The 27,854-nt window shown below is 39.2% G+C and overlaps 2 protein-coding genes across 9 annotated transcripts in view; one reads left to right on the top strand and one right to left on the bottom strand.

Annotated features, from left to right (window-relative positions):
* The first annotated feature begins 5,460 nt into the window (after positions 1-5,460).
* On the top strand, positions 5,461-21,074 carry PSTK (phosphoseryl-tRNA kinase). Of its 3 annotated transcripts, XM_058435930.1 has the most exons (7): positions 5,461-6,098; positions 8,143-8,434; positions 8,682-8,880; positions 11,731-11,806; positions 12,301-12,394; positions 15,638-15,871; positions 20,106-21,074. In XM_058435930.1, exons 1-6 carry the CDS (start codon positions 5,883-5,885, stop codon positions 15,835-15,837), a joined length of 1,077 nt encoding a protein of 358 aa, XP_058291913.1. In that variant the 5' UTR covers positions 5,461-5,882; the 3' UTR covers positions 15,838-15,871; positions 20,106-21,074. The 3 variants fall into 3 exon arrangements, with proteins under 3 accessions (XP_058291913.1, XP_032031806.1, XP_032031816.1); XM_032175915.2 differs by lacking the exon at positions 20,106-21,074 and having other exon boundaries at positions 15,638-16,264; XM_032175925.2 differs by lacking the exons at positions 15,638-15,871; positions 20,106-21,074 and adding an exon at positions 12,760-12,929.
* IKZF5 (IKAROS family zinc finger 5) overlaps positions 16,273-27,854 on the bottom strand; it is a 17,885-nt gene continuing 6,303 nt past the window's right edge. For 3 of the 6 annotated variants that reach the window (XM_032175905.2, XM_032175885.2, XM_058435926.1), the window contains 3 exons: positions 23,957-24,135; positions 21,462-21,644; positions 16,273-20,186 (listed from right to left, as the gene is read on the bottom strand). In XM_032175905.2, the coding sequence (XP_032031796.1) occupies positions 19,243-20,186; positions 21,462-21,644; positions 23,957-24,089 (1,260 nt within the window). In that variant the 5' untranslated portion in view covers positions 24,090-24,135 and the 3' untranslated portion in view covers positions 16,273-19,242. Of the gene's footprint in view, positions 20,187-21,461; positions 21,645-23,482; positions 24,136-27,854 lie in introns of those variants that run through there. The other 3 variants (XM_058435927.1, XM_058435928.1, XM_058435929.1) reach the window with 3 other exon arrangements.

Here is a 27,854-nt window from a genome sequence, read left to right as displayed (position 1 = left end):
GTACATCTTGCTGGTGAATTCGCATAATGCTTAGTTCCCTGATCCTTTGACCTCCTTGTCTTCTCCGGTTATTTTCTGTTTGGACCACTGGCTACAGGAGTGGAGTGGGGTTGGGGCTTAGGAGAGAGCAATGTGGCTTTTTGATATGATTTGTCGTACTGCTTGCCCTCTCAGCACACTCCTGTTACTCCTAACAAAGTTTGAGATTTAAGCCCTTAAACCTGCAGGTTTCACCATCAGCTTTTTCTTTTCTTTTTTTTTTTTTTGCATAGGCATTACTAGGGATGTAAATGGGAGACTGGCATAGAAAGTGGTGAGGAGCCGAAGCCAATAAATTGCTTTAAACACAAGATGAAAATGCTCTGTTCTGTCCATAGAATCACCTAATACTGGTGTGAGGCATCTCACACTTAGCTGTGGAGAAGTCCTTGGAATTATATCTCAGAAAGACAGCTTTAAGACAGTAAAACCTTTTGGCAATGGGCTAATTGCCTTAAAAGAAAGAAGAGTTCTACTTGAAAGACCTTGCAGGTGGAGAAATTGTCCTACAAAGATTCTTGGAAATGTTAAGCTTTACAAATTTAACAGCAAACTATAATTAAGGCTACATGTCAATGTCACATGCTTATATGTGAACCTATTCTTATGAAGCATGTCTTTTTAGATAGTACACACCTAACTTTGAAGTTACAATAGTTCATTTTGGAATTCTGAAATACAAAGCATTATGTTTTTACAAAAAACTTTGAAAATGGTTTTTCCAAAATAGATTATTGAAAAGATAATTGAGGTCAGATTGATTACCTGGCAAATTCTACAAAACATTTGAGGAAATTATACCAATTCTCTACAATCTCTTCCAGATGGTAGAAGCAAAAGGAATACTTTCTAACTTGTTTTATGAGTTCAACATGACCCAGATGTCAAAAACAAAGACATTACAAGAAAAGAACACTACAGACCAATACTTCTCTTGGACCTAGAACTATCTCTTTTGTATCTATATAGATGCCAAAATCCTTAACAAAATATTAGCAAATTGAATTTTAAAATGCATAAAAATTATACACAACAACCAAGTGGGTTTTATTCCAAGCATGCAAAGCTGGTTCAATGTTTGAAAACCAGTTAATGTAATCCATCATATCAAGACATTAAATAATTAAATCACATAATCATATCAATTGATGCAAAAAAAGCATTTGACAAAATCCCACAGACATTCATGATAAAAACCCTCAGCAAACTAGGAATGGAGGAGTGCTTCCTCAACCTGATAACTATCTACAGAACACCTATAGTTTACATTATACTTAATGGTGACCAACTAGAGACTTCTCCATTAAGATCAATAACAAGGCAAGAATGTCCTCTCTCACCACTTTTTCCACATTATACTGGAAGTCCTAGCTAATATAATAAGACACAGAAAATAAAAGGTATACATGTTGGGAAGGAAGAAATAAAACTTGGTCTGCAGATAACATGATTGTCTATGTAGAAATCCAAAAGAATCCATAACAAAAAATCTGGAACTAATACATGATTATTGCAAAGTTTTAGGATACAAGGTCAAGACATAAAAATCAACCACTTTCTTAATTCCAGCAATGAACAAGTGAAATTTCAAATTAGAAACACAATACCATTACACAATACATGAACACCCCCCAAAATGAAATACTTAAATTTAAAACTTCTTTTTATTATGTATAAAATTTTAAAAATATGCATGAAATCTATATGATGAAAACTGTAAAACTCTGTTGAAAGAAATAAACTAAAATATTTCATGTTCATGAATAGAAATAATATTGTCAAGATGTCATTTCTTCCCAACTTGATCTATAGGTTCAACACAGTCTCAACCCCAGCAAGCTGTTTTGTGGATATCAACAAAGTGATTCTAAAGTTTATGTGGCAAGGCAAAGGATCTAGGCTAGCCAGCATAATATTAAAGAAGGAGCAAAACTAGAAGACTGACAGTAGCCAACTGCAAGACTTACTATAAAACTATAATAATAAAGATAGTGCCATATTGGCAAAAGATAGACAAATAGGTCAATGAACAGAATAGAGAGCCCACATAAATACAGTCAACTGATCTTTGACAAAGGAGCAAAGGCAATGCAACAGACAAAAAAATAGTCTTTTCAACAACTGGTGCTGAAACTAGATATCCACATAAAAAAAATCTACACACAGACTTTACCTCCTTCACAAGAATTAACTCAAAATGGATCATAGAACAAAATGTAAATCCCAAAACTGTAAGACTAGAGGATAACAGAGAATCTAGAAGACTGGGCTTGGTGATGATATTTTTGATAAAACACCAAAGGTATGATGCATGAAAGAAGCATTGGTAAACTGGGCTTCATTAAAATTAAAAACTTCTCTCCAAAAGACACTGTGACAAGAATGAAAAGATAAACCACAGACTGGGAGAAAATGTTTGCCAAAGGGATCTTGTAAAGGACTGTCGTCCAAAATATATAAACAACGCTTAAAACTGAACAACAAGAAAACAACCCAATTTAAATATGGGCAAAAAGAAGCTAGGCATAATGGTACATGCCTGTAACCCCAGCTACTCAGTTGGGGGGATTGCTCAAGTCCAGGAGTTTGGGACCAGCATGGGCAACATAGTGAGACCCCATCTCAAAAATGGTAAATAAAATAGGCAAAAAGATCTGAACAGGCACCTCACCAAAGAAGATGTACGGATGGCAAATAAGCATATGAAAAGATGTTCGGCTGTGCACGGTGGCTCACGCCCGTAATCCTAGCACTTTGGAAGGCTGAGGCATGAGATTTGTTTGAGCCCAGGAGTCCAGCCTGGGCAACATAGGGAGACCTCATCTCTGCAAAAATGAAAATTAGCCAGGCATGGTGGTGAAGAGGTTTGTTTGAGCCCAGCAGTTTGAGACCAGCCTGGGCAACATAATGAGACCTCATCTCTACAAAAATAAAAATAAAAATTAGCCAGGCATGGTGGTGCATGCCTGTAGTCCCAGCTGCTCACGGGGCTGAAGCAGCAGGATTGCTTTGAGCCTGGGAGGTTGAGGCTGTAGTGAACCATGATCTGCCTCCAGCCTGAGTGACAGAGCAAGATTCTGTCTCACAAAAAAAAAGAAAAGAAAAGAAAAGAAAAAAGATGTTTAACATCATATGTTAGTAAGGAAATGCAAACTAAAAGAACAATGAGATACCACTACACACTTACTAGAATGATGAAAATCCAAAACATTGACAACACCAAATACGAGGGAGGATGTGGAGCAGTAAGAAGTCTCATTCATTGCTGACTGGAATGCAAAATGGTACAGCCACTTTGGAAGACAGTTTGGCAGTTTCTTACAAAACTAAACACTCTTACTGTATGATATAGCAATCACACTCCTTGGTATGATATTTACCCAAGTGAGTTGAAAACTTACGTCCACACAAAAACCTGCACATGGATGTTTATAGCAGCTTTATTCATAATTGCCAAATCTTGGAAGCAATCAAGATGTCCTTCAGTAGGTGAGTGGAAAACTAAACTGTGGTACCTCTAGACATTGGAATATTATTCATGGCTAAAAAGAAATGCACTGTGAAGCCATAAAAAGATATAGAGGAGCCTTAAATACATATTACTAAGTAAAAGAAGCAAATTAAAAAGACTGTGTGATTACAATTATATAATTGTATATTATTCCGGACAAGGCAAAACTACAGAGACACACACACAAAAATCAATGGTGTCAGGGGTTAGAGGAGAGGGAGGATGAACAGGTGGAGCACAGAGGATGTTTGTGCTCTGTGCTCTGAGGATGTTTGGCCTGTGAAACTGTTCCGTACTGATGGATACGTGTCATTATACATAGCCAAAACCTACAGAATGTACACCAATAGTAAACCCCAATACCAATAGTAAACTATTGTACACCAATAGTAAACTATGGCCTTTAGGTGATAATGATGTGTCAATGTAGGTTCATTGATTATTGATTGTAACAAATGTATCACTCTGGTGAAGGATGTTGATAGTGGGGGAGGTTATGAATGAGGAGGGGAAGGAGTATATGCGAACTCTACTTTCTGCTCAGTTTAGCTGTGAACCTAAAACTGCTTTAAAAAATAAAGCCTATTTAAAAAAAATACATAACCAAAACAAAAATAACTAAGATAAAAAGAAAAAAAAACCGGTTGCCTGCAGGGGTTAAATGGGTGTGGATGTGGAGGATGGGAGATAAAAGACAGTGGAGCCAGGCTCAATGGCGCATGCCTATAGTCCCAGCTACTCAGGAGGCTGAGGTAGGAGGATTGCTTGAGCCTAGAAATTCGAGGTTACAGTGAGCTATGGTTCCACTCCAGCTTGGGTGACAAAGCAAAACCCTGTCTCTTAAAAAAGTGGGGGAGGGGCAAATTAAGGCGAGGGACCTTATACTGCACCAATAATGATAAAATGTCATGAACAGTTTAACTCATTGCTCTTCACTTTCAATCCAAAAGGAAAATGAGATTATTTGTATGTACTTTATACAAATTATATAAGTTTTAGCAGGTTACTGGTCATATTTTGAGCCAGTATACACTGATTTTGTCCTCACGTCTTCACATTTTGAACATACCCTTTACAGTTAAGAAGGAATTATCCCCTAAAATATAAGGATAAAAGAATGTGGAGTCTAGGCCGGGCGCGGTGGCTCACGCCTGTAATACCAGCACTTTGGGAAGCCGAGGCGGGTGGATCATTTGCGGTCAGGAGTTCGAGACCAGCCTTTCTAACGTGATGAAACCCCGTTCTTACTGAAAATACAAAAATTAATTGGGCAGTAGTGGTGTGCGTCTGTAATCCCAGCTACTCCGGAGGCTGAGGCAGGAGAATCCCTTGAGCCTGAGAGGCGGAGGTTGCGGTGAGCCGAGATCAGGCCACTGCACTCCAGTCTGGGCGAGAGAGGCCGTGTCTCAAAAAACAAAAAACTGTAATCTGAATTCAATTTTTCTACAACACACCCCCAAACAAAAAAACTTGTCTTGGCCGGGCGCGGCGGCTCGCGCCTGTAACCTTTGGGACGCCGAGGCGAGCGGATCACAAGGTCAGGAGATCGAGACCACCCCGTCTCACTAAAAAACAAAATTACTGGCCTGGTGGCAGGTCCTGTATTCTACTCAGGAGGCTGAGGCAGGAAAAGGGTGAACCGAGGCAGAGGTTGCATTGAGCCACTGCCTGACTCACAGACCAGGGACGCCTCAAAAAAGAGAAAAAAAAAACAAAAATGTTTTATACCTCCCTACTTATATTACTTTTAACAAAAACGCACTGGAATTGAGGTCTGTGGATGTGTCTGACAATATTTCTTCACGCTTGCTGCCCACTGGTGCCGTGAGGGCACAGTAACGAATGTTTACTTTGCCCTTGCACTGTTCACATCTGGGAACCACAAAGGAGCGCGGTGGTCGGACTGTCAGCCTCGCCTCCTATTCTTTGATTTCCAGTGACTTATTTTCGAAAGATTGCTGGAGGGAAAGGCTCAATGTCTCTTTTGGGATTTTCCTGAGCAGAAAGACCTCATCCTAACAAAACTGAGGCGCCAATCCTACTGGCTGGTAACTTTCGGCAGGGAGGGTGATTCTATCTGAAGATTAATCCTAACTCTGGGACCCCTTGGGAATGTCCAGGAGCTAGGAACGCAGCGCCGCGGTCTCTCCAGCCTCTGGTCCCCGGGAGCAGCAGGGCGCCGGTGGAGCAGGTGCCTCTGGGGCCGCACGGAAACCCAGCCAGGCCAGTTCCTCCACTGCGCCGGTAGGCGGCGGAGACGCTGCGCGTGCGCGCTAGGCAGACGGTAGCTCGGAGTCGACGTTCCCAGACTCCTCCGGTCTCCCCGCGCAGCATGAAGACCGCCGAGAAAACCAGAGGAACCGGCAGCGACGGGCCGCGCAAACGAGGCCTCTGCGTCCTCTGCGGCCTCCCCGCGGCAGGAAAATCGACTTTCGCGCGCGCCCTCGCCCACCGGCTGCGGCAGGAGCAGGGTTGGGCCGTCGGTGTCGTCGCGTATGATGACGTCATGCCCGACGCGTTTCTCGCCGGGGCAAGAGCGCGACCGGCGGTCAGCACGGAGGGGCGGGGCCTGGGCCGCGGGGCGGGGCGGGGACACTCGCGTCCACGCGGTCGTGGGTGATTTGCCATGAGCGCCCATTGCACACTAGACCGTGCTTGGTGTGGGAGGTGAAGTTCGAGAAAAGTGGAGCTGGGTTAACATAGTTACTGCAGAGGGTGAATGAGTTGGTTGTAGAAATGTGTCATAAAGTGATTACAAAGCCAACTGTTAGAACGATGCATTTTAGAGGCTTGTGTGTATATTTGATGAATGTATACATTGTATATTCTATACAGTTGAGTCTTAAGACAGGGTCAGGTTCTCAAGTCAGCGTGCAAGGTGGGAAGCCCCTGTAGTCAAATGCACTCTTGAAAATCCCTTAGGAACTTTCTCCTTAGGAGAGGGAAAGCAGCTCTAAAACTTTAACGTCTAGCTATGGGTGGATTCAGGTTTTGTAATTTGAGGAATCCTCTTTAAGAAAAGGAATACAAATTATAAGTAACAAAATTGCTAGGGTCCCTCGGAACGATAGAAAGCGGCTGTACAAATGCATTATCAGACCTATGAAGCTTAATCTTTGTTCATCTCAAAGTAAATCTGCCTCTGCCAGCTTTGGGAAAGACGGCTGTTTCTTAGTTGACCACCAGAGGAAGTAATGGGTTTGTATTTACGGAACAACTTGTATGTTCCAAGTACATCTCTTTAAGCCCTCCTCATCTCACACTCAGCACAGTGAGATACATCCTCTTGGAGAAGCAAGTGGAAACTGAGACCACTGGGGGAAGAGTAGATTACATTCGTGTTTCTCATCTCATGCTCACTCTAGAGTAAATATGCTTTGAAACATTTTGAAATTTTAACATTATTTTTGTTGTTTAATGCCTAATGTAGATGAATTTACAGAAATCAAATGCAAATGTTGTGTGACTCCACTCTCTGAGTATACATACAAAAATACGGTACATTTGGTGCATGGGCTCTCCAGAAAAGTGTATCTACTTTCTCATTCTTGGTTAATTGTGAAGTAAGTACAGTGTCAGGATAGCGCAGAATTGACCTGGATGATAGTCTTTTCACCACTTAGGGGAAAGCTGAAAGTTGTCGGATAAGGATTGTTGTATTTGCTGGCTTCCCCTTCACTTGTATTATGTTGTTTTTTCCACGCTTTTCCTATGGACAAAGACTGTGGGACTCATCTGCTCACCTCTTAGGAAGTGATATGTGTTTCCAATTTAGCGGGTTTAGCTGATGTGTTTGTTGTATGTACGGTAATCTCAGTGGTGGTAAGGCATGGGCAGGCAAGTGAGAGTTCTCACTCTCTTGTCCTCCTGTTTTCCCTCCAGCTTAGATTTCTTAACTATGTCAGGATTCTCCACAGCCCTTGACCAGCACAAGATTACTTGTATTCTCAAGCTGTTTATTCCCCTCGGTCTGTTTCCTTAGCCTGAGGTCTTTTCCTCTTGACCCAGGGACTTTTCACCTGATCTTTTTGCTGTCTACTACCTTTCTCATTTCAAGGGAAAACCTGCATTATTATATCTTAGCCAGACTATTTTGGCAGGATGCTGATTTTGACTCCACCTTTCTCTTGGGCGATAAATAAATTATTTCATTTATTCACTCATTCAGTCAGTCATCCATTTAATATGCATTTCTGGAGCACCTATTAGGTGCCAGACCCTCTGCTGGAGGCTGAGTATGCAATGGACAGTGATCTAGCAGAGAGAGAAGTATAAACAAATGCTTAAACTGTGTAAGCACTGCCAGAGTGGAGATATATGTATAGAATGGGGTGTCATGATGGGCAAGGGAGAGGCTGAGCTGCCTTCTGCATGGTTGAGTCTGAGAAAGCTTTACACAGCACTAGTATCATTAGTTTTCCAGGCAGAAGGAATGGTATATATGGAGTCATGTGAAACCAGGTGTGTTAGAGAACGACAGATGGTTCCATATTGTGAGCTGAAATTTTCATATGGGGCGGGGTGGCAGTGAGGCCAGATGACTGACTACCCTAGTGGCCTAATATGAATTGTAATTCTTTGGTCTCTTGTAGCCATCCCAATGGAAATTGTTTCGACAGGAACTGTTGAAGTACCTGGAATACTTCTTGATGGCTGTCATTAATGGGTGTCAGATGTCTGTCCCACCCAACAGGACTGAAGCCATGTGGGAAGATTTTATAACCTGCTTAAAGGATCAAGATCTGATATTTTCTGCAGCATTTGAGGCCCAGTCTTGCTACCTCTTAACAAAAACTGCTGTTTCTAGACCTTTGTTTTTGGTTTTGGATGACAATTTTTATTATCAGAGTATGAGATATGAAGTCTACCAGCTGGCTCGGAAATGTAATTAAAACTTTTTTTTTCTTACACATGGAGATACTTATTCACATATCAAAAACACTATTGTCTTCAATGAGAATTTAACTTGATTAGGAGGTTATGTAGATTTACTTAATTTTAAAAGCTAGATGTTCAGTATTGCAAATGGAGTTTTTCCTACTGTAATTGTCATAATTTGTCAGATATATGTTTATTTCATATTTTGGAAAAATAGTATACCAGTAATTCTGTCATTTTAAACTGTTTTCAGATTCGTTGGGCTTTTGCCAGCTCTTTTTAGATTGTCCTCTTGAGACCTGTTTACAGAGGAATGGCCAGAGGCCACAGACACTGCCTCCTGAGACCATCCGCCTGATGGGAAGAAAGCTAGAAAAGCCCAACCCTGAGAAAAATGCTTGGGAACACAACAGCCTCACAATTCCGAGTCCAGCATGTGCTTCGGAGGCCAGGTATTCCACTCAGCCATCCCTCCCTGGATGCTCCCCTGTGCCAGGTATCATGGTCAGTGCTTCATCTGTGTTGGCTTAGTTAGTCCTCACACAGGCATTGGAGAGACATTATTTCCCCCTTTGTGTGGAAGCCAAAAGTGAAATGGGAAAATTTGGTTTGTCCAGAATCACTGAGCTTGTAAATGACAGCTGAGATTTGAACCCAAGTTTATTTGCAAATGTCTGCTTATAACTGTTAGGATTATACTGTCTTCCAGTAGTTGGAGCAGGGAATTCAGAGAACACGTCTTTGATTCTCTTGCTAAAATTGATAGTCTGAATAGGTTGCCTGGTAGTTTTCTTATAGAAAGAGATCTGTGAAAGAGTACAACTGGTACTGGGTCCTATTTGCCTTAGAGCTCGCCATAGTTACACTGCTTTTGTATATGTGAAGCGTGTAGGCTATGCTGTCTAATGCATTTCATTCATTACATATGTCTTGAGAGTTCTAGAGCAGCATATTTCTAGCAGAAACTTTGCTGGCAATGGAAATGTTCTATATTTGCACTTATATGGTAGCTGCTAGCCACATTTGACTATTGAGCCCTTAAAAGTAGCTAGTGTAACTGATGACCTGAATTTTTTTAACTTATTAATTTAAACTTAAGTAGCCTCATGTGGCCAGTGGCTATTGTATTGGACAGCGCAGTTCTAGAGGTATATTGCCCGCATTTCCTTAGTTCCTGCATATTGTCCACGAGGGATCGGTATCAGCTCACTGCAGGCTTGACCTCCTGGGCTCAAGCAATTCTCCTGTCTCAGTCCCCTAAGTAACTGGAACTACAGGCCCACACTGCCAAGCCCAGCTAATTTTTTAATTTGTTGTAGTGACAGGGTCTCACTATGTTGCCCAGGCTGGTCTGAAACTCGTGGCCTCAAGCAATTCTTCCAACTTGACCTCCCAAATTGCTGGGATTACGAGCATGAGCTACCACCCCCGGCTAATATTTTCTTAAATTTTGGGTTACATTGGGAACAGTGTCTATAATTCCTTTTGAAATTCTTTTTAGGAATCTTATCTTAAGGTTATAGTTCCCTTAAAAAAATATTTGCCATGCTTTACCTCTTTTAAGACTGTAAACAAGCTGGGTGCAGTGGCTCACACCTGTGATCCCAGCACTTGGGAGGCCAAGAAGGGAGGATCACTTGAACCCAAGAGTTTGAGGTTGCAGTTGAGCTATGATAACGCCACTGCACTCCAGCCTGGGTGACAGTGAAACCCTGTCTCTAAACAAACAGACTAAATAGAACAAAAGGGCATGGATATGAAAATTAGCTAGTGATCACTGGCTGAATAGTCACTAAAACTCAAATTCTCTCCCAGTTCTGAACACTTTATATATATGGTCTCATTCAGTCCTCACAACCACCCTTTAAGGGTAGAAATTATTATCCCCATTTTATAGATGGGATAACTGAGGCCCAGATAAGTAAAGTAGTATACCCAGGTAGGAAGTGGCAGAGCCAAGATCTGGACCCAGTGGGATCGCACTCACTCCAGAACCTGGGCTCTTTTCAGTGTGAGGAAGATCATCTTGAGGTTGAGCTTTAACTTGATGAGCTCACTCGCTTAAAACTTTTTAGTGCCACTTCCATAATCTGAGTAAAATTCAAACTCCTTACCCTAATTTATGTGATCTAACCCAGATTAATTCTCCAACTTCATATTCTGCCACTCTTCCTCCTGGCTTCTTTTCAACCTTTCTCTATCTCACGAACACAAGGAGCTTGTTCTTGCCCTGGGGCCCTTGCACTTGCTGCCCCTCTGCCCTTCTCACATTCTTATACTTGACTGCCTTCACTGACCATCCTAACTAAAGCAAAGAACATTAGTTGGGCTACCCTGTCACTCTTATCATTGTCACTTTATTGTCTTTGCTCACTTATCTACTTACCACCGTCTGAAATTATTTTTTGCTTTATTTAACTGTTTATCTGTCTCTATTACATTATCAGCCTTGGCAAAGGCAAGGATCTTGCTACACCCCCAGCTCAGCATGTGATTGTACAGTATTTTTCATATAAGACGTTCAATAAATATTTGTTAAATCAATGAATGAATTCTACCTGAAACCTTCATGGACCCTTGCTCAGTGAGAAACTTTGCTCATCCATATCCAGTAAATAAGCGGGAGCCAGAAAGTAAAGACCAGGCATCTTTCCATAGAGAATAAAGTTGAGCTCTTGTGGCCCCCAGTTCAGCCTTAAGAGGGGAAAAGAGAATGACTTTTCAAAGCTTATTGACATGAGTCTTAGGAAATTGGTATTTTTTAATGAGGGGTCCTTAGCTTATCATTTGTTTTGAACTACTGCAGTTGGATTTTCTACATGGAAGCTAGCTTCTAAATCATTTAGTTTTTTTCCTTTTGTTAAGGATCTTGGGTTATAGCAGTTTCATTCCTCTAGAATTCAGTTTAATATTCATAAATACAAGTTCCTTAAAAGTCAGATGTTGGCCGGGCGTGGTGGCTCACGCCTGTAATCCCAGCACTTTGGGAGGCTGAGGCGGGCGGATCACGAGGTCAGGAGATCTAGACCATCCTGGCTAACACGGTGAAACCCCGTCTCTACTAAAAAATACAAAAAATTAACCGGGCGTGGTGGCGGGCGCCTGTAGTCCCAGCTACTCGGGAGCCTGAGGCAGGAGAATGGTGTGAACCCGGGAAGCAGAGCTTGCAGTGAGCAGAGATCACACCACTGCACTCTAGCCTGGAGCAAGACTCCAAGACTCCGTCTCAAAAAAAAAAAAAAAAAAAAAAGTCAGATGTTGGATATAAGGATCTATTGTATTTTATCCCATTTTCTCTGTAGCCTGGAGGTGACTGATTTATTGCTCACTGCTTTGGAAAATCCAGTAAAAGATGCTGAGGACAATATGGAACAAAAGGTAAACTTCCAGTGTAATTTTAATGTAAATGAGAAGGAACAACTTTTTGTAGGAAGATCTTTTGAGCTGAATATAAAATGTGAGTGAAACGAGAGATGTGTTGTCACTGGCTTGGCCTCTCACCAGCACTCACTGCTGGCAGCTCATGCTGGCTGGCCAAAGCCGATTGTTAAACTTTCAGAAGTGATGGAGCCTGTTGATGTTTTGTTGGTAGGAATGTTTACACCACAGAAATTGGCAAACACTACAGATAGGTCTGGGGTTTTTTTTCCCGGGAGAGTCAGTTATTAGATATTCACTAGCATATCACCGCCTAGCTGGAACCCAGTTTACCACTGGATCTGATTTGGTTGGACTCTCTTGTAGGGAAGAATAACAAACAGAAAAGCCGCTTAAACTTTTCTTTTAGTCCCTTCAAATACATGTGACCTATTCTTTAGCCATTTATTTTATAAAACTATGTGACTTCTAATAACAATGTCTGTATTATATAGGACACAGACAGAATTATTTGTTCAACTAACATTCTTCATAAAACTGATCAGACACTCCGAAGGATTGTATCTCAGACAATGAAGGAAGCAAAAGGTATGATGGGTCAGTTGTGTGTTGAGTTGGTATGATTGTGACTTTCTACTGCTACTGTTATTCCCGACACTCAGAGTTTATTAGTTTTCAGTCATAAAAGTTCACATCATGTTTTCAATTTAATTGTGCAATTTGACTAAATATAACTAAAAATTCTACCTCTGGAACTGTGTTCATCCATCCAACAAATTTTTACTGAGTCGCCTTACTGGACTAGGCCTTACTCCAGATGCTGGGGAATCGGTGGGGAGCAGAACATTCTAATGAGGAGACAGACAAAACATGATTACATGAGTATATGCCCATGCTCTGAAGAAAATGTAGGGTAAGGCAGTGTAGTGATGGGAGGATTTATTTTTAAAAAGGTAATCAGGAAGGCTTCTCAGAGATGACATTTAAGCAAAGATGGATAACAGCGAACCATGCAGCTATCTGGAGGATCATTCTAGGCAATGAACACATCAAGTGCAGAAGCCCAGAGGTTGGTTGGTTGGAGTGTTGCAGAATCAAGAAGAGGCCATTGAGCATGGGGTGAGGTAAGAAAGGGGGAAAGGTAGTCAGGGGCAGGTGTAAGATCAGCATGGAATTTGAATAAAGTCAATGTATTATAAATCTGAATTTACATAACATGAAATATGTGGTAACTAGAGTTTTACACAGTAATTCCATTAGGTTTTGAATACTGTATTGCTATATTTAAAACTGTACCTTTAAAAACCAGCAACGAACGGTTTTTGAGCACCTTTCTATATGTTAAGTGCTTTACAAATAGTTTCTAATCTTCACAGTCCTATAAGGTAGGTGTAATTTTACAAATGGGGAAATGGAGGTTCATAGAGGAACAAGTAACTTGTCCAAGGCTGAACAGCTACTAAATATTTGGGTAACCTGGGGTCCAGAATTACATCCAGTTCCAGTCTGTGCTTCCCATTCTGCTCCCCTACATCACCATCATTTATTACCTTTACAAAAGCTTAGAACATTGGAAAAGGAAACAATATACCAGCCATACTCTTTTTGAATTTGTTTAAAACTGTGATCTACAAGTTGATTTTATATTGTAACCCAGGGTATAACCCAGTACATGAACTCATGTGTGGAAACAAGTTTCACGAAACACCTTCACATGTTTAATGAACTCTTGTGTTCTACTTGATTTCATTTTAGAAAAATACTGATTGCCACTTATTAATGGGTTACAATGCAAAGTTTGAGAAACAGAGGACCAGAACAGAAATGACATCATAATGAAAGTAAAACAAAAAATAGTTCCAGGAGTTCTCACTCAACCATTTGCCTTTCTTCTTTTCTGTCTATAAAATGAAGCAAGGTCCTGGGGGATTGTGGGGGGCAGGGTTATGCCTAAATCACTCTTATATCCCACCCATTTAAAAACATACAGATAGAGAGCCATATATATATATATATATTTTTTTTTTTGCGGGGGTGGTGAGGGGAGGTAGTAGTAGTTTTTAATCTGTGCTTAATTAAAAATTCAGTTCCTCTACCATCAGGAAAGTGAAGACAACCCATAGATGGGAAAAAGTATTTGCAGACATATATCTCATAAGGGACTTGTATCCAAAATATATAAAGAACTCTTACCACTCAATAATAAACACAAATAACCCAATTTTTAAAAGGGCAAAGGATCTGAGTAGACATTTTTCCAAGATATACAAATGGCCAATAACCACAGGAAAACATGCTCAACATGATTAGTCATTGGGGAAATACAAATCAAAACCATAAGATAGCACTTCACACCCACTAGGAGGTCTAGAATTAAAACGTCCAAGTGTTGTTGAGGATGTATGGAAATATGTTAGGCATGTCAGATGGTACAGCTGCTTTGGAAAACAGCTAGCAGTCCCTCAAACATACAGTTAGCACGTGACCCAACAATTCCATTCTCAGGTGTATACCCAAGAGAGATGAAAACATGTTCACATAAAAACTTGTACATGTATGTATGTTAATGGCAGCATTATTCATAATAGCCAAAATATGAAAATAACCCACATGTCCGTCAGCTGACCAACAAAATTTGGTGTATCCATACAACAAAGTATTATTCAGCCATAAAAAGGAATGAAATGCTGATATATGCTATACAATGTGGAGTAACCTTGAAAACATGATGCAAAGTGCAAGAAGTCAGTCCCAAAGACCAAGTATATGTATACTTCCAGTCATACGAAATGTCCTGAACAGGGAAATCTTGAGATAGACAGTGGATGTGTGGTTGCTTAGAGATTAGGGGGGTGGGCAGAAGGGAAGGTGGTAAGGAGGATGACAGCTGAAGGATATGGGTTTTTGTTTTGCTTTGTTTTTGAGATGGAGTCTTGCTCTGTTGCCGAGGCTGGAGTACAATGGCACCATCTCGGCTCACTGCAACCTCTACCTCCCGGGTTCAAGTGATTCTCCTGCCTCAGCCTCCCGAGTAGCTGGGATTATAGGCATGTGCCACCATGCTCCGCTAATTTTTGTATTTTTAATAGAGGAGGGGTTTCGCCATGTTGGCCAGTCTGGTCTCGAACGCCTGACCTCAGGTGATCCGCCCACCTCGGCCTCCCACAGTGCTGGGATTACAGGCTTGAGCCGCCAGGATATGGGTTTTTGAGATGATGAAAATGTTCTAAAATTAACTGGTGATGGGTGCACATATCTGTGAATATACAAAAAAAACACTGTATTATACAGATTAAATGGGTAAACTGTATGTGAATTATGTCCTAATAAAGCTAACAAAAAAATAAAGTTCAGCTTCTCAGTAACACTGCCCACGTGTGGCTATTGGCTGCTGTATTGAATAAAGCAGATATAGAACAGGTCCATCATTGCAGAAAGTTATGTTGGACAACTACTGTTCTAGATACTATTTATCAGGTTCAAAACTAAATTGTCATCTATTTCTGCTTTTTTGCCTTTCTGCTTAATTCAGTAAGGTAGTAAGTCAGCTGTCTTCATTTTTCTTGGCAACAACAACAGAAAGTCCCTTTCAGGTTAGTCTTTTCTGCTCACACATTTCCTAACAAGTTATTTAAATTCTTTGACTTGTTTCAGATGATTTTTGAATATCACATTGTGACCTTTTTTCTATATATTACACTAACTCAATTGTGATTGTTTATAGAATCTAACTGGTTTGTTTAAAGTAATCAAATTAATTTCCTAATTTCATTAGACACCCCGGATTACTTTAATTTACACAAGTAATTTGAGAATATCTTTTTATTTTAGATGAACAAGTGCTTCCTCACAACTTGAAGCGTCTAGCAGAAGAACTTAACAAGCTCAAAGCAGAGTTTTTGGAAGACCTAAAACAAGGAAACAAAAAATATCTGTGCTTTCAGCAAACCATTGACATATCAGATGTCATTTCTTTTTTTCATTATGAGAAAGATAATATTGTACGGAAGTATTTTTCAAAGCAGCATTGAAATTTCTGAATTGTCAATCAAATGTCTCATTTTGGTAAGCTTTTGCAAATTTGTTAAAACAACGGTGTTGTATTATGATGTTTTCTAGGCTAGTAATGCCAAAGTGAGTCAGTCACTTGTCAGACGTGATGTGGATAATTAAGCACAGAGGCAGCCTTCCTCATGTGCCAGGGCACTTAGGGTAGGGCTTGGGGGACAGGAGTCAAGTTAAATGGATCTTGAATAAAGAGAAGCAACTAGGAGGGGGACAAGTTCGGATGTATGGAGCTGTTTTGTTTTTTAACTCGCGATAAATCTTCTCAGGTAAGGTATTTTAGAAATTCAAAGCAGTGTAGCCGTAAAATCTATTTCTTTCATTAACTTAACATTTTACTAGCAGAAAATTACTAAAACACTAATTTGATCTTATTTTCCAAAAAAGAAAAACCAAGGTCATTAGAAAGTCTTATTTATTTATTACAAAAGCAAGGCTTCATTCACAATATGAACTGCATACTAGATATAGTTATTTCTGCATTAAACTGCTTTCCAGAATCCCTAAACAATATAGTGTATTGTACAACCATAATGCAAGTTATGTTTTACATACAAAATATGTTCTTTACATCAAAGCACATGTTAACAAAAACAAGTTCTAGAAAGCATATACCCTCTAAGACTAATGAAAACGTCTTTAGCAGGGAATTAAAAAAAAATTAACATTCATTTGATAAATATTTTGTAGAACTTGAAATGAGGATTTTATCTCTGAGTATTTTTTGTAGTATTCCCCTTGTCCAGTTTTTGCAGAAGAATGGCAAACACTTATTTCTAAAATGAAATAGCCCTGGAAACACCCAGCGGAAATTTTCAAAGTAAAAGTCTAGCCTTAACTTGAATTTCAAGAAGTTGTAGCTATGTACTACATTAGTAAAATCTGAAATAAAATTATTCCCAGTTAATCTCTTCACAGTTTCTTAAAAAAATATTAGTGGAGATAAATTATCTACCAACTTTAAAAATCTAAACTTATGTTCACTGAACAAAAATAAATTTAGTTTCAGAACATTGCCTGTTAACGGCAAAGTACTATAAATAGTGCATGTTAAACTCTTCCCAACTCATTTCTATAAAATATTTGATTAAAAATAAAATGAGAGAAATATTCAATACAGAGGGGAAGACACGAACATCTTTTCAAATACAGAATTTAACTCACAGGAAATTTAAATAAAATCTAAATATTTTAAAAAATACCATACCAAAAAAGCCTCTAAGGTAGATTTGCCTCAAAAATTTTAGTGCATTTAGAATAACTAGCTTCTAAGCATCAACACCTTTGGGATATCAACTGTGCTCTTTAAGTCATAGCAAAATTATAATTTTACATTCTATTATGTAATTATGAAAAAAATCTTTTCCATGTTTAAATTAAAATGCACCTTCACAACATCCATGTTCAGTTGTTAGAAAAAAATGCATTTGACTGAGAATATAGAGTTAATAAGCTGGTTTTAACAAGGGAGTTCTTTCTCTTTGTTTCATGAAAATCTTCATTTTCTTTTTTGGGGTACTGCTTTTATCTGAAGAATAAAAATGGGAAAAAATAACCACAAAAGCTTCCAAATGACAACCTGTTTCTTTCTGGCAACTGATAAATACTAAAGCCAAGTTATCCACTTGGAAACTACTGCAGTAAAATGGATCTTAGCAGTCCGTGATTTAAGCAACAATGTAACAGAATTGTAGAATTTTAAACTACAAGATTTGACAAAGAAGAGAGTTCCAGTTTGGAGAAACTGTCCTTGATGCTGCTCTTTAAACAATGCAGTAGCTTAGACTGGATGCTAAACTGCAAGAACTCATTACAGTGGCTTTCTAGCATCTGAAAGGGAAAGCAGAGGATCCATTAACTTGGCACTTGGGGGTTTTGTGGGTACATACCACCAATATTTCCCTTTCCTTTACTACTAGAGGTCTTTTTCGGTTAATAGATGCTTAATATTCTCTTTAAGATGCCAATTAGCACATTCAACATATGAACAAAATTAGAAATAGAATTTTTGCAAAGTACACAGAAAAGAAACCAAGTTAGTAACAATATATTTTATTGTTTGACCAAGCTCTCTTCAGAGTACGTGAGTTATTACACAATATAAAAACAATAGCCTCCTATTCAAAATGAATTACTCTATAGTAAGTCTTATTTTTATAAACAAATTAAATGTCATGTTTAGATGCATTTTATATTCATTTCCACATCTTTTTATCCTTTCTTAACTAAAGCGATGATTTAGTTTCTACACAGTTTCGTCACTCTACATGAAGACTGGTAAAACTGCAAATAAGAATTACAATTTGAAGTCACAGAAAATATTTTAAATGGCTAATTCTGAAGAGGAGACAAGAATCCATTTTGGACATGTTCTCATTTTTGTAAATATGACTTCACTATCACATTTTCTCATGTGTTTCCATACCCACCTTTTCTTGGAAATTATGGGCAATAAATGGAGAGAAGGAAGGAAAAGGAATCTTGAGAAATTTGTTTGGAGGCTGCATTTTAGTAATAAGGATGCCTTCACTTTACCTCTTTGGTCATCAAAGGAATAGGAAGAATAAGAGATTCTCATTATAGTTATCTACCTCACCAAACAGTAATGATATCAGAATGAAGGATTTAAATGAAAGTCAAACTGAGAGGGGAAAGTCATCTAGCACTCTAGTGTATTTACCTGTGAAAATAAAATAAAAATCCAGTGGAAAACTGACATGTGTTGAGACAATGAATAAACAAGTTATTTTAAATATTAAAAGAATTTTCAATTTCAAGTCTTAACTGTTTTACATTTCCCCTTGTGGAAAAAAGAAAAATTTACTAAACTGAAATAGCTTATTATTATCAGTTGAAATGAAACTACTGATTCAACTTAAGAAATGTGAACTAAATGATATTTCAATTAATAGCAATTTTTAAGGCAATTTCTGTACTAAACACTGAAATGAGTAGTAATAAATTCTGTAAAAGAAAGTAATTTATTCTACCATTTTGAAATATGGCAGAAATAACATCCAGTTCAATGCATATTGAAACATCAAAAGTATGGATAAGCCTTGAAGTTTTTATGGACCATAAATGTGAGAAATTCAAATGAACATCTTGTAAGATTATGACTGCACTCCAATTCTCCAATGTCGAAAGGAAAAAAGAGACACCAATGTGTCTAACTGTTCTAATATATAAATGACCCTGACCAGATTTTTATGAGAAAAAGGGGAAATTTTATTCCATCAAATTTATATTCTATAAATATAACGTATAAGCCTTGAATTATCAGACACTTTATTAGGGATGACCAAAACAAAACAAAACAAAAAAACCAAACCACAAAACAGCAAAACTAAGTAAAATATGACTATTTTCAATCAATGTTGGTTATGTTGCCCTCTTGCAAAATGACAGGCAAAATCATACTTGTTTTTACATTTGCATCCACATATATTACACTGAAAAGGATTTTCATACCCATGACATCCCATATGAATAGTGTAAAGGATGTTGTCTGCAAAGTACATATCACAGTGCTGGCAGTGGTGCAGAAGCTGAGGGTCCTGGACCGGCAGGGCTGGGGCTGGGGTGCTTGGCTGGCTGTTTCCTATGCTGGGAGTGCTCGTGTGGGCACTTGGCTCACTGCTTGGACCTGCCACTGGACTATAGTTCCTTTGACTATGGGATGGCCGAGGTTCTGGGCTTGTGGGAGAGGAGCTCTGAGGAATACTTGCTGATACGGCAGAAACTACTGCTTGGGTAGAGGGCTGCTGAATCATGAAAGGCTTTTCATCAGGGCAGGGAACTACATCAGGGGATGCAGGGTTTTGGTTTTCGGGTGGCAAACTGGACAACTGCCCTGCTAGAGTTGAGAGCTGATTCAAAGGGTTATCAACCATGAGTTCTTGGGGGTCCCTTGGAAGGCCACCAGTTGGTGTGGTTTTTGCCATACTTTCATAGGAGTCAGTCTGGATATTTGGGATTTCGTGGGTAAAATCGTTAAGGTAGTCTGGTTTCTGAACCACCATGGAAGGTGGACTTAAGTTGATTAGTGCTCTTCTGCTATAGCCCAGATTGCTTGTTTTCTTCTGTAAAACCCCCCACATTTTCTTGCTGCTTAAGGAAGACCTAGTACCTTTAATTGGTACCATTTTATGCTTGCGCCTTCGATGATGGGACAAGTTACTTCGATCACTGCAGCGGAAGGAACATAATTCACATTTGTATGGTTTTTCTCCAGTATGAGAACGCATATGGGCTTCCAGATGACGCTCATAAGCAGATGCAAATGGACAAAGATGACATCGATGAGGTTTTTCACCTGTTTCAAAAGAAAAATGATGGAGAAACAAGAGTAAGTAGTTCATTTATGGAAGGTTTTGCTTGTCCATTCATTGGACAATTGGAAATTGATCAAAAAGAAAATGCTTTCAGAAAGTCATATTTGCATAGCATATGAGATTGTTAAAATTTGTAAATAAACCCACAAACTGAAATAAAGCTTAAGAACTCATCAGCAACAACTTGAAATATGCATTGATGTTGTATTAGTCAATACAGTATAAAAACTGTTATGGCTTCGAACGCATTTAGAAAGAAGAAACAGTACAATTGAAATATTCTAGTAATAGTCTTACATAATAATGAGTTTATCAAAAGTATGTCTCAGAGTTATATGTTCATGTATACATTTATATACATTCATATTCACACACACACACATATGCATACCCTTTCCTCACAGAAAAAAAATACAAAAAAAGCTTTTTTTAAAGTCCTTATATGAAATAGAAAGCTCAGAATTGAAATGGGCTTGCTAGTCTGAGTTATGCAAAGCATCCCTTCAAAATTGCTAGTGCTTCTCCTCCATCTTCCCTACTCTTCAGCTGCCAGAAGGAACAACTATAGTTAATGTTGTTAACTGAAGACTGCCCAATTATGTGAAATAAACATTTGGAATATAAGATTTAGAGTCATTCATCTAGTAAGTATGTGTCACATGCCCTCCTAGGCTCTGGGGGTACAAAGATGGTCTTGTCACAATTGCCCTGTCCTCAAGAGGCTCTCAGGCTACAATGATGTGATGAATGAGCACAGGATGCATGAAGCACACAGGAAGGACGTCTGACCTGGTCTTGGGCAGGGGGCAGATATAGTTGAGAAAGTTTCTCAGAAGGGACAGCTAAAGTGAGATCTGGGATTAGCAGTACCATCTGCAACTGTATACTTTCTGAAACTTTTCCCCCTTTCGGCAACTGAAACGTAATAGGATAAAGATTAAGACATTTTATCACATCGCAGTGCTTTAGCATTATTCCTTCCTAATCTGAGAGGCAGACAGATGTTGAGAGATTATTTGGATCAAGAGGGTAACATGGCTAAGGAAGGAGAGGATCTACAAAGGGCATCACTTCTGACCTGTTTGTATGTTGTTATGTTGTTGCTTTGAAAAATGGAGTAACTTTCCCATTTATTCGACCTTTACATAAACCTTCATTTTTGAACATTAAAACTATTTCTTTGACAAACCAACCTGCCCCCCTTGGCCCCTCTCCTGCCCTCATAGAAATGCTTTTTCCAGCTGTCTTTCCATTACCTGTGTGGATTCTGATGTGTTCAATAAGCCGGGCTGTTCCTTTGCTGGCATAGTTGCAGTACCGACACTTGAGCTTCCCATCAAAGGTCCTTTCAAACCCGTCTACTAACATTCCTGAGTTTTCATCCAAGGAAACTTCAACAGATGGGTGATCAAGTCCATTTTGATCACCATCTGTTCCAGCTATAAACAAAGTACCGCAAAAGAAATTATGCATCTCAGAATCAACTGAATTTAGCATTTCAGTTTTAAGTGGTTGAAAAATCTTATAAATTGACAGTTCACTTCCCACAAAAGTCCATTTTATAACAGACTTTCTGAACTGAGGCTAATTTTATACAAAAGCAGTAATACATTCTGTATTATATTCTGAGAACCTTTTATTGGGGGATCTCAAATTATGTACACAAGGGCCAGTGCAGTGGCTCCTACCTGTAATCCCAGAACTTTGGGAGGCAGAGGTGGGGGGATAGCTTGGGGCCAGGAGTTAGAGACTAGCCTAGCCAACATGGCAAAACCCTGTCTCTACTTAAAAAAAAAAAAAAATTACAAAAATTAGCTGGGCATGGCGGTGCGCACCTGTAGTCCCAGCTACTCAGGAGGCTAAGGCATGAGAATCGCTGGAATCCAGGAGGCAGAGGTTGCAGTGAGCCAAGACTGCGCCACTGTACTCCAGCCTGGGCGACAGAGCAAGACTCTGTCTCAAAAACAAAGAAAACAAAATTACTTACACACACATTGTACTGGTCCTTAACATGTTTTTGAAGAAGTGAACAGGTGAGGAGGGAGGGGAATAAAGAGATTCACTGGAGAGTGATGGCACAGTTACATACAGGTGTTTAGCACCCTCGCTATTTCTACAACTGTAACTGGCAGTCAAAGAATCTCCCAAACCCTAACTCTATTTATTTTAGTCTGAAGCAGCGAATAAGTTTTCCACATCCCAGTGTTAATACGTGCGTTCTAGATCTCTGTTCCATTTAGGATCTTAAAATTCTAATTAAGCACATAAAGGAAAGTATCATCCCTGATACCTCTGAAGGTTAAGGTTTTAAGAATCTCAGAGATAAAAGATGTTTGGCTGTTTGCTTTTAATCTAATCTGACTACTTTTTTGTAAAAAGAAACTGAAGAGACCTGAGGCTCATCATCAGGAAAATCGGCAAATGGCTGGGACTACAACCCTGGTCTCTTGAATCCTGTTTGGAAATCTGTGCGTTAGGAGGGAAATTTCCATTCCTACAGCTTCATGGGAAAAGGTCTACTCCATCTCAGGAGGTAACAGTGCTGGCATGCACAATTCAAGCCCCCTGCTTCACCAGTTCCTCACTCCTCACTAGGAGAAGTGATTCCGCTGGTTGAGACAAGACCAATATCCAAGAGGGCTACACTGCATTAGAAGGACAAGGCTCAGTGTCTTCCTCTCTCCCACTGCTTTCCCATGCCAGTCACTATCACATTTTAATGTGTATATGAATTACTTGGGGGATCTTACTAAAACACAGATTATAATTCAGTAGATCTGGGGTGGTGTCTGGTGTTTTGTATTTCTAACAAGCTCCCAGGTGATGCCTGGTCCCTGATGCCAGTCCCTGCATTATAAGGCCCTACCCAGGCTATCTAGGTCAGGGGTCAGCAAACTTTTTCTATAGGCATGAAATAGTAAATACTTCAGGCTTTGTGGGCCATGTGGTCTCTAACACAACTACTCAACTCTGCTGTTTTAGCAAAACAAACAAAAACAGCTACAGAAAATATGTAAACAAATGAGCGTATCTGTGTTCCAATTAAATTTTATTTATGTCGACTCAAGTTTGAACTTCACAGAATTTTCACGTATCATTACATTATTCTCCTTTTGACACTTTTAAAACCATCTTTAAATGTAAAAACCATTCTTAGCTTGCAGGCCATACAAAAATAGCAGTCCAGATGGTGCTCACAGGCTATAGTTTGCTGACCTCCGAGGAGGTTAGGAATAAAGTCCAGTTTTTTGTGGCAAGCAAATTAGACAAAATTTACCTCTAGCAGGCTCAAGGAGGTCACCACTTTCTCTATTTTCATTTCTCTTCTAGGATAGGTAAACATGGTCAGCCCTTTCTTCATTTTAAGAGAGAAGAAACTGAAACCACTATTTTTGTCTCAGGTCGAATCCAGATTTCCTGATGGCCTAATGGTTTGTATAGTGAAGCTGATGTTCCAATCCCCTTTGGGTTCTTTGTGTCTAATGCTAGCTCATAAAAACTGGAGGACAGGAAGGGTATTTGGAGCCCCTAACCTTCCAACAAGACCATAATGCATCTCCAGATCATGTTAAGTACTCTCTCTCCAGCAGAAGTCTGATAAGTTTTAAAAAGGGGAAAAAATGCCCTGTATCTTTCTAGAAAAAACAGAATGATTCACATTAATGCACAGTGGTCTTCACAGTAATAGCTACACACAATCATAGTACATGTATAAAAAGTGAATTATTTAGTAGTATTAAAATGAGTCTACCTCCCTGAAGAGCCTCTGCTTCTTTGTCCCCACTAACTGATCCAGAAATCATGTTCACATGATGGGTCTGCTGAGTCAGGTATTCCTGAAAATCTTTCACGAAGTCCAAAGGCTCTGGTTTTTTTTCACCCATCTTTGCTTTTTTAACATTTACAGTTTGTTATACCTAGAAAACAAAACTGAAATAATTTTACACCATTTAGGGAGACCTAGTACATAACAAACAAATGACAAAAGCTATTTTGTGCAAGACACTATACAAAGCAAGAGAAAACACAGTGCCCGCCTTTCAGCATCTTATAATCTTCCTGGTAAACTACAGACATACACAAAATGGTAAAAAAATCAATATATTTAATAATTAAATATAAATACGGATTCAAACTTAGTCATAGAGGACGGGAAAAAATTTCAAAGGCAGAAAAAAAGAGAAAACAAGTTCAGATTAAAGAAATAAGAACACAAGCAGAGATTATCGATGAAGAAGACAATAAAGAAACCAAGGAGGCCAGAGACCAACATAGGGAGAACTTGTCCCTACAACAAAAAAAAAAGTTTTTAATTAGCTGGGTGTGGTGGCACATGCTGATGGTCCCAGCTACTCAGGAGGCTGAGGTAGGAGAATTGCTTGGGTCTGAGTGGTCGAGGCTGCAGTGAGCCGTGATCGCACCACTGGACTCCATCCTGGCCGACTGAGAGAGACTATTTTCTGGATGATGGACATGTTTCTTATCTGTGCTATTCCTATACAGTTGCTACTAGCCACATATAGCTACTGAGGCACTTGAAATTTAGCTAATACATATGATCCTGAGTTTTTAATTTTATTAATTTAAATAGAAATAGCTGCATGCAGCTAGTAACTACCAGCAAAGGCTCCTAGACATAGTGTTCACATGAATGAGTAGTCTGCAAATAAGTGGTCTAGAACTAGGGGTTGCAAAGTTTTTATGAAGGGCCAGATAGTAAATATTTTAGGTTTTGCAAGCCATGCTCATCTTTGCTGCAATTACTCAACTGTGTCACTGTAAGGAGCCACAGACAATAGGCAGCCACAGACAATATGTAAACAAATGGGTGGGGCTATGTTCCTATTAGACTTTATAACAATAGGCATTGAGCCAGATTTGGCCTACAGGCCTCAGCTTCCCAACCCCTGCTCTAGAAATATCCAAATCACCACCTCTACTACCTATCATCCTATCCACTCCAAGACTAGGAAAAAAAAAAAAAAAAAGTAAAAGAAAATCCCTGACAGTAGTGTAGAAATGGAAAGTCTCTTGTGGGTTCTGCAATCACAAGCTGGTCTTCACATAGGTTTATGGCCCAAATTCACAAATAAAATAGCCAAAAAAGTTTTCTAGTAAGAATAAGATGAAGTCTAGCACCTGGGATAAAAAAGGTCTTTTCTTCCAGGAAAAACAATTTTTATGCAAATAAGTACAATTCTCTGGTAAACACGCCTTATAAAATCTTTTTCTAAACTCAAACTATTTAATGAATAATTTTCCATCTAAAAAAGCTTCCATCTTTAGTAGCCAGTGGTAGGCATCAAAAAATTACTCACTTTCAGCATATATGCTTAACTTTTTCTTGAAGTCTTGTACATATACAGAAAAGCACATAAATCGTAAGAACAGAGCTCAATGAATCGTCACAAAATGAACACATTCATAAAATCAGCACCACAATCAAGAAACAGAAGGATGCCGGCATCCCAGAAGCCCCCCTCCAGTGTACCCTTCCAGTGCTAGGACCCTCCGCCCTGACAAGGGTTACAGCCATCCTGACTTCTGACTCTGTAGATTAGTTTTGTCTGTTCTTCAACTTTATGTAAATGGAATCACACACTATGAACCTTTGTCTGGCTTCTGTCACTCAACATTGTAATTGTAAGATTCATCCATATTGTTGCATGCAACTGAAGTTTGCTCAAATTTACTGCTGGAGTCTGTTGTATGACCATGCCACAACTAATTTATCTCTTATACTGTTTTTAGATCATTTGGGTAATTTCCAGCAATTGGCTGCTGTGAATAAAGTTTCTATGAACATATTACTACGTTTTTTGATTACGTACATATTTCTGTTGGTTGTATAGGAGTGAAACTGCTGGATCAAAGGCATGCATATATTCAGTTTTAGATAATGCGAAATAGGTTTTCAAAGTGATTATAGCAATTTACACTCCCACTAGCAGTAAACAAAACTGCTGCTCCACATCCTTGACAATACTTGGGCATTTTTTGCCTTTTTTGTTTTAGCCGTTCTGGTGGGTGTCTGGTGGTATCACATTAGTTTTAATTTACATTCCTTGATGACTAATGAAGATGTAAACTTTTTAATATATACTAATTAACCACTTAGATACCCTCTGTTGTATAATGCCTGCTCATACCTTTTGCTTATTTTTCTATTGCGTTGTCTTTTTCTAATATGGAAGAATGCTTTATAATATGAGTCCTTTATTAGGATATGTGAATCTTAAGTATCTTCTCCCACTGTGGTTGCCTTTTCATTTTCTTTTCGTTTTTTTTTTGAAACGGAGTCTCGCTCTGTCGCCCAGGCTGGAGTGCTGCAGTGCCGAGATCTCGGCTCACTGCAAGCTCCGCCTCCCAGGTTCATGCCATTCTCCTCCCTCAGCCTCCCGAGTAGCTGGGACTACAGGTGTCTGCCACCACGCCCGGCTAATTTTTTTGTATTTTTAGTAGAGATGGGGTTTTACCGTATTAGCCAGGATGGTCTCGATCTCCTGACCTCGTAATCTGCCCACTCAGCCTCCCAAAGTGCTGGGATTACAGACGTGAGCCACTGCGCCCGGCCTTCACTTTCTTAATGGTAATTTTTGATGAACAGAAGTTCTTAATATAGTACAATTTACCCATTTTTATCCTTTACATTTAGAGTTGTTTGTGTCCTAGTTAAGAAATTCTTGCCTACATCTTACTTGAAGATGTTCTCCTATACTTTCTTCTAAATGCTTTTTATTTTACCTTTCATATTTTTATCTGGACTTGAGTTTTGTGTATGGTGTGAGATAAGAGTCAAAGCATACTTTTTTCCAAAGAGATATCCAACTGTCCCAGCAATGTGTACCTAACAGATCGGCCTTTCTCTACTAAGCTCCGATGTCTCCTTTTTAAATCAAATGGTTATATGCAGGTATGTGGCTCTGCTTCTGGATTCTCTGTTATGTTCCACTAGCCTATCTGTCCTTGCAGCCATACCAGATAGTCTTAATAATAAGTCTTGCTATCACAGTAATTTAAGTCCCCCTGCTTTGTTTTTCTTCTTCAAGAATAGGCTGTTCTTGGGCCTTTTCAGCCTAAGTTTTTATAGTAGAACTGTACGGTTGAGGAATGAGGGGGTTCCACAAGAGCAGATTTTCCAATTTACAAAAATATGACCAACTTTTTAAGAATCAAAACTTCTTCTTTGACTTAACTAGAAATCTACTGGAAACAGACCAACATTTGACATACCATTAATATGAATTATTGTACTTTGCAACCACTCAGTAACACAGGGCTGTTTTCGTTTTCCCTATTTCCTGGCTTCAGACTGATATATCTTATTTTCATACTTCTTGTCTTCTCTCTTCACATCTAGTCTCTTCTTTGTTCCAAACACATTTAGCCAAATAAGGACTTACAGGTAACTGAATTCTCACTTTTCTTAATTCAATACTTTTGAATCGTTCCTTTTCTCCCTTTTTAGAAGCTACGGTAGTTCCAGGGGCTTTTAAAAATTATTAGTGGCCAGGCGCAGTGGCTCACGCTTGTAATCCCAGCACTTTGGGAGGCCGAGGCTGGTGGATCACAAGGTCAAGAGATCGAGACCATCCTGGCCAACATGGTGAAACCCCATCTCTACTAAAAATACCAAAAAAATTAGCCGG

This window comes from Hylobates moloch, unplaced genomic scaffold (assembly GCF_009828535.3).
Source record: "Hylobates moloch isolate HMO894 unplaced genomic scaffold, HMol_V3 SCAFFOLD_3, whole genome shotgun sequence".
Lineage (NCBI taxonomy): Eukaryota > Metazoa > Chordata > Mammalia > Primates > Hylobatidae > Hylobates > Hylobates moloch.
Note: the sequence above shows the minus strand (reverse complement) of the source record. Positions and strands in the feature narration are given on the sequence as shown.

Bases quoted from the DNA above. Each gene is read 5' to 3' on its own strand.
- PSTK (XM_058435930.1), top strand. From the start codon at position 5,883: ATGAAGACCGCCGAGAAAACCAGAGGAACCGGCAGCGACGGGCCGCGC. The intron at 6,099-8,142 runs GTCAGCACGGAG...GGTCTCTTGTAG, and splicing joins GGGCAAGAGCGCGACCGGCG to CCATCCCAATGGAAATTGTT. The intron at 8,435-8,681 runs GTAATTAAAACT...AACTGTTTTCAG, and splicing joins CTACCAGCTGGCTCGGAAAT to ATTCGTTGGGCTTTTGCCAG.